This window comes from Mytilus californianus, unplaced genomic scaffold, assembly GCF_021869535.1.
Source record: "Mytilus californianus isolate M0D057914Y unplaced genomic scaffold, xbMytCali1.0.p SCAF_36, whole genome shotgun sequence".
NCBI classification, from domain to species: Eukaryota; Metazoa; Mollusca; class Bivalvia; order Mytilida; family Mytilidae; genus Mytilus; species Mytilus californianus.
Window position 1 is genome coordinate 1,755,106 of NW_026262686.1, and position 12,115 is coordinate 1,767,220.

The window sequence follows — 12,115 nt, forward strand, 5'->3', positions numbered from 1 at the left end:
AAAAATGTTAAATTAAAAATGAAGTGGTAGTAAGCAATTAAAGGCCACCGTACGACCTTCAACAAAGTTAAAATGAAGTGGTAGTAAGCAATTAAAAGCCACCGTACGACCTTCAACAAAGTTAAAATAAAGTGGTAGTAAGCAATTAAAGGCCACCATACGGCTTTCAACAAAGTTAAAATGAAGTGGTAGTAAGCAATTAAAGGCCACCATACGGCTTTCAACAAAGTTAAAATAAAGTGATCATAGTAAGCAATATTAAAGGCCACCGTACGACCTTCAACAAAGTTAAAATGAAGTGGTAGTAAGCAATTAAAGGCCACCGTACGGTCTTCAACATAGTTAAAATAAAGTGGTAGTATGCAATTATAGGCCACAGTACGGCATTCTACAAGGAAAAAAAACAACTCATACTGTACCGTCGGCTATAAAAAGACTTAATCAATTTGCAAAAACAAAAAACAATGTTAGTAAACCTATTAAACAATATTTAAAGACTTAACTACAGTGTATTAATGATAACCTTTACGAATAAGTGTATGCAAAAGATCAATTAGTTAACATGGAATGTGTAAAATTTACGAGATTTATGAACAACATCACCGTAAAAATTAAGATGGGATATCAATTTTGTAATAAGAATTCTACTTGTACACATGTACAGCCAAATTTCTAACCAAATCTTTATATCTATGAAAGAATTTGGGAAAGGTTTTAATTTGCATGTGGTACCTGCTTTTTAATTTACCAGCTATACATAACTTATGATCATTGAAATCTAAAACCAACTACAGACACAGGCATAGCGAGCAAGTTGTGAAATATATTATCGCACCGTCAGAAGGGACCAAAGTAATATGCCTGTTATGGTCTCATTGACATTTACCACCCCTTCATTCAATTTCAGCACATTGTTCATATATATGATCATGTATCCTTCATTAAAAAAGTTGGTTAATTAACTTCAGATAAAAATACATTCCTGGATGAAGATGTAGAAAATAGGATTTGAATCTCAACCAATGAGCCGAACGGAGCGAGGCGAAACAAAAATTGATGTCTATCATGCCAAAAAAATATTTTTTTTTTTGTTGCATGGGGAAGAGTTGGGTGTGGGTCGCCAAAACTATTCGATGCCCACCCATCTGAAGTATTGAAAAATTGGACACCCCCCATTTCCATTCCCAAAAATGTTCATCCCCCACCCCCCATTATTTTCCTCCAACCCCCTTCAGGTTACAAATGACCAGTTCCTTAATATACTGACTAAAATGGTGAAAAAAATTAACATGATGCATATGGAATGAAAGTACGACAAAATAGAACATAAACTTAGTCTAAACAATATTTATTCAGATAACATAAACTTACACATCAACCATAACCCATATATCTCTTTTATGGCATTCAGACAACAGATATTTAAAATCTTCCTCTGTTCCAAAATGTTCGTTGAAATTGTATATATCCTTAGCCCAGTAACCATGGTAACCCTTCGGTGTATTGACAACAATAGGAGATATCCATATTGCGTTGGCACCTGTGCAAGTAATACATGTACAACATTCAATCAATTACTAGTAGTTAAAAAAAAGGTTTTTGATCCATAAACAGAGATAGTTCGATGCAGTATTGTGAAGCCGGAAATTAAGGATAGCAAGTCATCTGAACAGAGATAGTTCGATATGGCAATGTTAAGTCGGAAATCATGGACATCAAGTCCTCTCGACAGAGATAGTTCGATATGGCAATGTTAAGTCGGAAATCATGGACATCAAGTCCTCTCGACAGAGAGAGTTCGATTTGGTAATGTAAAGCCAGAAATCAAGTCAACAGAGAGAGGTCTATACCAAAAATCAAGGATATCAGGTCATTTCAACAGAGATAGTTCGATATGGCAATTAAAAACCGGAAATTAAAGATATCAACTCATCTCAACCTAGAGAAATCGATAAGACAATGTAAAACCGTAAATCATAGATATCAACTCGTCTGAACAGAAAAAGCTCAATACGGTAGATATTATCATAGGAATAGATCAAAACAAATATTAAAAAAGTAAAGCTTTTGGTGTAACTTATTGAACATTAATTGCTTACCCTTCCGACGCACCCAATGTCGCCGTAGGTTTATGGTTGGAATCTTTATTTTTTGTGTGAAATTTTTAAAACAGCTGTGTGTTCATATATTTTCTGTTTACGTGAAGTTGTCTCTTTTTTTAACTTATGGTTATCTTCTCACTCTTTTACTTTTCTGTGAAATATAAGAGCTTGTGTTCTGGGAGTTGGTTGGTTGTTTTTCTTGGTGTAGGTTGGTTGTGTTTCTGGGTGTATGCTGGTTTTGTTTCTGGGTGTAGGTTGTATGTGTTTCTAGGTGTATGCTGGTTGTGTTTCTGGGTGTAGGTTAGTTGTATTTCTTGGTGTATGCTGGTTGTGTTTCTGGGTGTAGGTTGGTTGTGTTTCTGGGTGTAGTCTGGTTGTGTTTCTTAGTGTAGGTTGGTTGTGTTTCTGGGTGTAGGTTGGTTGTGTTTCTGGGTGTATGCTGGTTGTGTTTCTGGGTGTACGTTGGTTGTGTTTATGGTGTAGGTTGCTTGTGTTTGTGGTTGTAGGTTGGTTGTGTTTCTGGGTGTAGGTTAGTTGTGTTCTGGGTGTAGGTTGGTTGTGTTTCTGGGTGTAGGTTAGTTGTATTTCTTGGTGTATGCTGGTTGTGTTTCTGGGTGTAGGTTGGTTGTGTTTCTGGGTGTATTCTGGTTGTGTTTCTTAGTGTAGGTTGGTTGTGTTTCTGGGTGTAGGTTGGTTGTGTTTGTGGTTGTAGGTTGGTTGTGTTTCTGGGTGTAGGTTGATTGTGTTTCTGGGTGTAGGCTGATTGTGTTTCTGGGTGTAGGTTGGATGTGTTTCTGGGTGTAGGTTGGTTGTGTTTCTGGGTGTATGCTGGGTGAAGGTTGTGTTTGTGGTTGTAGGTTGGTTGTGTTTCTAGGTGGAGGCTGGTTGTTTTTCTGGGTGTAGGTTGGTCAGGAATCTAGGTGGAGGTTGGATGTGTTTAGAGTATAGGTTGGTTGTGTTTCTGTGTGTAGGTTGGTTATGTTTCTGAGTGTATGTTTGATGTGTTCTGGTTTAGGTTGGTTGTGTTTCTGAGTGTATGTTGGTTGTATTTCTGGATGTAGTTTGGTTGTTTCTGCATGTAGGTTGGTTGTGTTTATGGGTGTAGGTTGTTTGTGTTTCTGAGTGTAGGTAGGTTTTGTTTCTTGGTGTACGTTGATTGGGTATCTTGATGTAAGCTGGATGTGTTTCTGGGTGTTCGTTGGTTGTGTTTCTGGATGTAGGTGGGTTGTGTTTCTTGATGTTGGTTGGTTGGTTTTCTTGATGTAGGTTGGGTGTGTATCTGGTTGTACGCTAGTTCTGTTTCTGAATGGATTGACTCCTTGATTAAAGAGCTTTTGTTAGATTCTTTAAAGTGCAGAGAGCGCGAGCCGGATGTAACGTCTCAGTAACCAGTGGTTGTGATTGCGTATTTATGAATCCCGCACAGCCAAAAGCAGCCGCTTGCCGGGTTGTGCTTTGGGTGTGGGTTCGTGCTGTGTCCATATGTCACTACAGATCTCAAAACAATTATCAACAATTATTGACAAGATAGTCAAATATATAACATCAAAGTTAATTTGAAAACTAGATAATTGTATTTTTAGGGACTACTAGTATATAAAACCGACAAATAATTATATTTACCAAGTCCGGATATGTAGTTTAATTTTTTCCACTATCCCTCGGAATGTCCCTCCACAATAACTTCGAAGATCGGTACACGAATGTGGTTCATCTTCCGCTGCAAACCTATCAGTTAATATCTGATAAGACATATGATAAGTTATTAGTGAAAATTAAAACAAAAATTATAAAGACGTAAAACCATAGACAGACACTAACGAACAACACATGGACAAGATAGCACAACTTGGAACAGGTACACATTATAATGTGGTGGTGCAAAACTAGTTATACGTGCTCCGATGCCATTATCACTTGCCTACTTGGTACAGACACACATTATAATGTGGTGGTGCAAAACTAGGTATACGTGCTCCGATGCTATTATCACTTGCCTACTTGGTACAGACACACATTATAATGTGGTGGTGTTAAACTAGTTATACGTGCTCCGATGCCATTATCACTTGCCTACTTGGTACCGACACACATTATAATGTGGTGGTGCAAAACTAGGTATACGTGCTCCGATGCCATTATCACTTGCCTACTTAGTACAGACACAAATTATAATGTGGTGATGTTAAACTAGTTATACCTGCTCCGATGCCATTATCACTTGCCTACTTGGTACAGACACACATTATAATGTGGATGTGCAAAACTAGTTATACGTGCTCCGATGCCATTATCACTTGCCTACTTGGTACAGACACATATTATAATGTGGTGGTGCAAAACTAGTTATACGTGCTCCGATGCCATTATCACTTGCCTACTTGGTACAGACACACATTATAATGTGGTGGTGTTAAACTAGTTATACGTGCTCCGATGCCATTATCACTTGCCTACTTGGTACAGACACACATTATAATGTGGTGGTGTTAAACTAGTTATACGTGCTCCGATGCCATTATCACTTGCCTACTTGGTACAGACACACATTATAATGTGGTGGTGCAAAACTAGTTATACGTGCTCCGATGCCATTATCACTTGCCTACTTGGTACAGACACACATTATAATGTGGTGGTGCAAAACTAGGTATACGTGCTCCGATGCCATTATCACTTGCCTACTTGGTACAGACACACATTATAATGTGGTGGTGCAAAACTAGTTATACGTGCTCCGATGCCATTATCACTTGCCTACTTGGTACAGACACACATTATAATGTGGTGGTGCAAAACTAGGTATACGTGCTCCGATGCCATTATCACTTGCCTACTTGGTACAGACACACATTATAATGTGGTGGTGCAAAACTAGGTATACGTGCTCCGATGCCATTATCACTTGCCTACTTGGTACAGACACACATTATAATGTGGTGGTGTTAAACTAGTTATACGTGCTCCGATGCCATTATCACTTGCCTACTTGGTACAGACACACAATATAATGTGGTGGTGTTAAACTAGTTATACGTGTTCCGATGCCATTATCACTTGCCTACTTGGTACAGACACACATTATAATGTGGTGGTGTTAAACTAGTTATACGTGCTCCGATGCCATTATCACTTGCCTACTTGGTACAGACACACATTATAATGTGGTGGTGTTAAACTAGTTATACGTGCTCCGATGCCATTATCACTTGCCTACTTGGTACAGACACACATTATAATGTGGATGTGCAAAACTAGTTATACGTGCTCCGATGCCATTATCACTTGCCTACTTAGTACAGACACAAATTATAATGTGGTGATGTTAAACTAGTTATACGTGCTCCGATGCCATTATCACTTGCCCACTTAGTACAGACACAAATTATAATGTGGTGGTGCAAAACTAGTTATACGTGCTCCGATGCCATTATCACTTGCCTACTTGGTACAGACACACATTATAATGTGGTGGTGTTAAACTAGTTATACCTGCTCCGATGCCATTATCACTTGCCTACTTGGTACAGACACACATTATAATGTGGATGTGCAAAACTAGTTATACGTGCTCCGATGCCATTATCACTTGCCTACTTGGTACAGACACACATTATAATGTGATGGTGTTAAACTAGTTATACGTGCTCCGATGCCATTATCACTTGCCTACTTGGTACAGACACACATTATAATGTGGTGGTGCAAAACTAGTTATACGTGCTCCGATGCCATTATCACTTGCCTACTTGGTACAGACACACATTATAATGTGGTGGTGCAAAACTAGTTATACGTGCTCCGATGCCATTATCACTTGCCTACTTAGTACAGACACAAATTATAATGTGATGGTGTTAAACTAGGTATACGTGCTCCGATGCCATTATCACTTGCCCACTTAGTACAGACACAAATTATAATGTGGTGGTGCAAAACTAGTTATACGTGCTCCGATGCCATTATCACTTGCCTACTTGGTACAGACACACATTATAATGTGGTGGTGTTAAACTAGTTATACCTGCTCCGATGCCATTATCACTTGCCTACTTGGTACAGACACACATTATAATGTGGATGTGCAAAACTAGTTATACGTGCTCCGATGCCATTATCACTTGCCTACTTGGTACAGACACACATTATAATGTGGTGGTGTTAAACTAGTTATACCTGCTCCGATGCCATTATCACTTGCCTACTTGGTACAGACACACATTATAATGTGGTGGTGCAAAACTAGTTATACGTGCTCCGATGCCATTATCACTTGCCTACTTGGTACAGACACACATTATAATGTGGTGGTGTTAAACTAGTTATACGTGCTCCGATGCCATTATCACTTGCCTACTTGGTACAGACACACATTATAATGTGGTGGTGTTAAACTAGTTATACCTGCTCCGATGCCATTATCACTTGCCTACTTGGTACAGACACACATTATAATGTGGATGTGTTAAACTACAAGTAGTTATATGTGTCTAGATGCCATCATCACTTACCTATCTGGAACATGATCCTTGATTTCGATCCATCCTTAGACTTTGAACAAATCCTTTACAACCCATGGCCACATACCTGGTAAATTATCATTGACTTCCATCCATCCTTAGACTTTGAGTGAATCTTTAATAAAACACCTATCTGGTAAATTTCCCTTGACTTCCATCCATCCTTAGACATTGAGTGAATCTTCAATAAACCACCTAACTGGTAAATTATCCTTGACTTCCATCCATCCTTAGACTTTGAGTGATTCCTTAATAAACCACCTACCTGGTAAATTATCCTTGACTTCCATCCATCCTTAGACTTTGAGTGATTCTTTAATAAACCACCTACCTGGTAAATTATCCTTGATTTCCATTCCTCTTTAGATTTGGAGCGACACGGGGACGGAAATAATATAATTACACACACAATAAAAATCGTCTTCATGATGTATCCTGTACACATTCTTCAGTTGTCAATTACTATCTCCTCAAACATTATGTAACGTCACTTATTTGTGTACATCATTCACGACAATAAAAATGTTTACATGTACCTAAAAATAAGTGGAAAACCTTATACAAAATATATATAAGGTGTCAACGGATGTTATGTATATATATATACTGACTTTAAAAACGCAACACTCATTTTGTTGATTATTTTTCCCACATCATGTTTGATCCTCATACAACTACTATTAATGCTTACCATACTTCTTTCTCTTAAGAAAAAATCAACATCTGACTTACCTGTTGTTATTGAACATACCGGATTTTTGAAGTCGCAGGAATTTCTTAAAGCGAAATTTGGAACCCATAAAAGATTTTTTCAGTTTGTTTTGCTTCGTGAAACAGTTCTTTCAACCCTTTGCCACACTTAAATCAGTTAACAAATGTTGCATCTCCATATTGCCAAGACTGAGGAATAAAAAACTGAATCAGCCCATAAGAATACTGCAAACAGTAAAACGTGAACGTGCTGCAACCATACAGTTTGACTTTAGAAACTCGTCTTGCTGTCCTTCCGACAACGATACAGGTAGACGGGATTTGTTACTGACCATCAATGACCAGATCAACATGTAGTGACAATGTTACGTCAATAGAATTTGATTACGCAACGTCATTTGCAAGACATGTTTATGGCCGCAACGTCAACTGCTTATCAAATTGCCGAATGCCATTGCGCACAGATTCATGCCATAAACGTTTCCCATAAACTGAACTGCCAAAGAATCGACTGAAGAAAAACATTTAAAGCCCTGAAGTTTCTACCGCATAATTGCCAAAACCCATTGTAATGGGTGAAACAAACGCATATTCAGAAGGTGTAAAACAGAATCCAAAACATGTGGAACAGAATTGGTTGATCTTTCTGACAATCATTTTGGCGTTTGTTACAGGGAGTCATTGCTTTTGACGGTGCCACATTCATTCAAAAATTTAAAAAGAATAATCTAGTGTTGCGTTTCTAAAGTCGGTCAGTATATATAAAAGATAAACATGAACATTTGTTGGTTCTATCTAGAATAGGCAATACCAAAACAGCTATTGGAATTGCAAACATCAAATGATGGAATCGATCGGCAAACAACCGATATTTTCATGTATAAACTTCTTGAAAATTGCTAAAAGTTAATTCATTCTGGTTATGAAATTTTACTTATGGGTGACTTTAACGGAAAATGTATCGAAAAGTGTCACACTACAAACTTTAATATCATGTGTGAATTAGCATCCTATAATTGGAAAAGGCTTCCTTATGGGTGACTTTAACGGAAAATGTATTGAAAAGTGTCAAACTACAAACTTTAATATCATGTGTGAATTGGCATCCAATAATGTCATAATGGAAAAAGGCGTCGTCAGTTTATAGATACGAGTGACTTACTTGCTGTAAATTTCCTCCCCATTTGTGAGAGACTTTATACTCGTATTTTAAATAATCAAAGGTCTGCAATCGACTACGTTCTTCTTTCTGAAGCCCTCTGTCGCAACGTAACAAGTGTTATAATAGATAACGTAACAAGTGTTATAATAGATAACGTATCACGTGTTATAATAGATAACGTATCACGTGTTATAATAGATAACGTAACACATGTTATAATAGATAACGTATCACGTGTTATAATAAAAGACAACGTATCACGTGTTATAATAGATAACGTATCACGTGTTATAATAGATAACGCATCACGTTTTATAATAGATAACGTATCACGTGTTTTAATGATAGATAACGTATCACGTGTTATAATAGATAACGTAACACGTGTTATAATAGATAACGTATCACGTGTTATAATAATAGACAACGTATCACGTGTTATAATAGATAACGTAACACGTGTTATAATAGATAACGTATAACGTGTTATTATAATAGACAACGTATCACGTGTTATAATAGATAAAAATGGCATTTTTGATCTATATAGTGATCATGTCATTATACGAACCGAATTAAATATTAACACGGAAAATAAAAAAAAGAACCGAAAAAATCGGCCTTTATTTGGAAAATAAACGATAAAACGAAGTGGAATATTTTTTAAACAACATTAAAAGTCGAATTTACGGCATCTGAGCACACTATGAAAATATAGCAGTACACTTTGAGGTCATTGGGAAAAGTCCATCCTTGATGCTTTCTATCGGAAAAGTTAATAAATCAAATCGGTATCGTAAGTTTTGGGACAACGAACTTGACATTTTGATTAAAAACAGAAGAGAAAGAAATCGCTTGAAAAGAATTCATGACAAAACCCACAACTGTAATAGCGAGACTGGTAAGATTTTATCTGACATTTATCATGTGCGAAAAGCTAAGGTCCAAGAAGCTATAAAAAGAAAAGCAAACACTCTGAAATTGAAACAATTTCATGATAAATGTGTTAATTCTTCGAACAAGGTTAGAGGATACTGGGATATTTTAAAAGACAAATAACAGTATTGCCCCTCAACTGATTATGAACCCCAAAATAAGTCAGAACTATTTACGGAAGAGAAAGACATAAGTGCTGTTTTAAGTAGCCATTTTAAATCTTTTGGTAAGGATTCCCCTATAAAATGTAATATGCAAGATGAGGTTAATGAATTTCTCTCAGAATAACAGAGTTATTACAGAATTACGACGAATAGACAAACAACAAACAATACAAACATCACGCAATACATGTAAAGAAAAACGACGAATAGACAAACACCAAACAATACAGACATCACATCAATACATGTACAAAATAACGACGAATAGATAAACAATAAACAAAACAGACATCATAGCAATACATGTACAGAATAACGACGAATAGACAAACACCAAACAATACAGACATCATGCCAATACATGTACTGAATAACGACGAATAGACAGACAATAAACAATACAGACATCACGGCAATACATGTACAGAATAACGACGAATAGACAAACACCAAACAATACAGACATCATGCCAACACATGTACAGAATAACGACGAATAGACAAACAATACAGACATCACGCAATACATGTACAGAATAACGACGAATAGATAAACAATAAACAATACAGACATCACGGCAATACATGTACAGAATAACGACGAATAGACAAACACCAAACAATACAGACATCATGGCAATACATGTACAGAATAACGACGAATAGACAAACACCAAACAATACAGACATCACAGTAATACATGTACAGAATAACGACGAATAGACAAACACCAAACAATACAGACATCACGGCAATACATGTACAGAATAACGACGAATAGACAAACAATAAACGATACAGACATCATGGCAATACATGTACAGAATGACGACGAATAGACAGACAATAAACGATACAGACATCATGGCAACACATGTACAGAATAACGACGAATAGACAAACACCAAACAATACAGACATCATGGCAATACATGTACAGAATAACGACGAATAGACAAACAATAAACGATACAGACATCATGGCAATACATGTACAGAATGACGACGAATAGACAGACAATAAATGATACAGACATCATGGCAATACATGTACAGAATAACGACGAATAGACAAACAATAAACAATACAGACTTCACGACAATACATGTACAGAATAACGTCGAATAGACAAACAACAAACAATACAGACATCATGGCAATACATGTACAGAATAACGACGAATAGACAAACAATAAACGATACAGACATCATGGCAATACACGTACAGAATAACGACGAATAGACAGACAATTAACGATACAGACATCATGGCAATACATGTACTCAATAACGACGAATAGACAAACAATAAACAATACAGACTTCACAGCAATACATGTACAGAATAACGACGAATAGACAAACACCAAACAATACAGACATCACGGTAATACATGTACAGAATAACGACGAATAGACAAACACCAATTAATACAGACATCATGGCAACACATGTACAGAATAACGACGAATAGACAAACACCAAACAATACAGACATCACGGTAATACATGTACAGAATAACGACGAATAGACAAACAATAAACAATACAGACATCACGGCAATACATGTACAGAATAACGACGAATAGATAAACACCAAACAATACAGACATCACGGCAATACATGTACAGAATAACGACGAATAGATAAACACCAAACAATACAGACATCACGGCAATACATGTACAACATAACGACGAATAGATAAACACCAAACAATACAGACATCACGGCAATACATGTACAGAATAACGACGAATAGACAGACAATAAACAATACAGACATCACGGCAATACATGTACAGAATAACGACGAATAGACAAACACCAAACAATACAAACATCATGCCAATACATGTACAGAATAACGACGAATAGACAAACAATAAACGATACAGGCATCACGGCAATACATGTACAGAATAACGACGAATAGACAAACACCAAACAATACAGACATCATGTCAATACATGTACAGAATAACGACGAATAGACAAACAATAAACAATACAGACATCATGGCAATACATGTACAGAATAACGACGAATAGACAAACACCAAACAATACAGACATCATGGCAATACATGTACAGAATAACGACGAATAGACAAACAATAAACGATACAGACATCATGGCAATACATGTACAGAATGACGACGAATAGACAGACAATAAATGATACAGACATCATGGCAATACATGTACAGAATAACGACGAATAGACAAACAATAAACAATACAGACTTCACGACAATACATGTACAGAATAACGTCGAATAGACAAACAACAAACAATACAGACATCATGGCAATACATGTACAGAATAACGACGAATAGACAAACAATAAACGATACAGACATCATGGCAATACACGTACAGAATAACGACGAATAGACAGACAATTAACGATACAGACATCATGGCAATACATGTACTCAATAACGACGAATAGACAAACAATAAACAATACAGACTTCACAGCAATACATGTACAGAATAACGACGAAT

At 36.7% G+C, this 12,115-nt stretch overlaps 1 protein-coding gene across 3 annotated transcripts in view; it reads right to left on the reverse strand.

Annotated features, from left to right (window-relative positions):
* Positions 1-7,148, reverse strand: part of LOC127736782 (uncharacterized) — a 31,127-nt gene extending 23,979 nt beyond the window's left edge. The window contains exons 1-3 of one of the 3 annotated variants that reach the window (XM_052247377.1): positions 6,954-7,148; positions 3,726-3,844; positions 1,372-1,540 (exon numbers count right to left, since the gene is read on the reverse strand). In XM_052247377.1, the coding sequence (XP_052103337.1) occupies positions 1,372-1,382 (11 nt within the window). In that variant the 5' untranslated portion in view covers positions 1,383-1,540; positions 3,726-3,844; positions 6,954-7,148. Of the gene's footprint in view, positions 1-1,371; positions 1,541-3,725; positions 3,845-6,887; positions 6,931-6,953 lie in introns of those variants that run through there. The other 2 variants (XM_052247378.1, XM_052247376.1) reach the window with 2 other exon arrangements.
* Between the last annotated feature and the right edge of the window lie 4,967 nt (positions 7,149-12,115).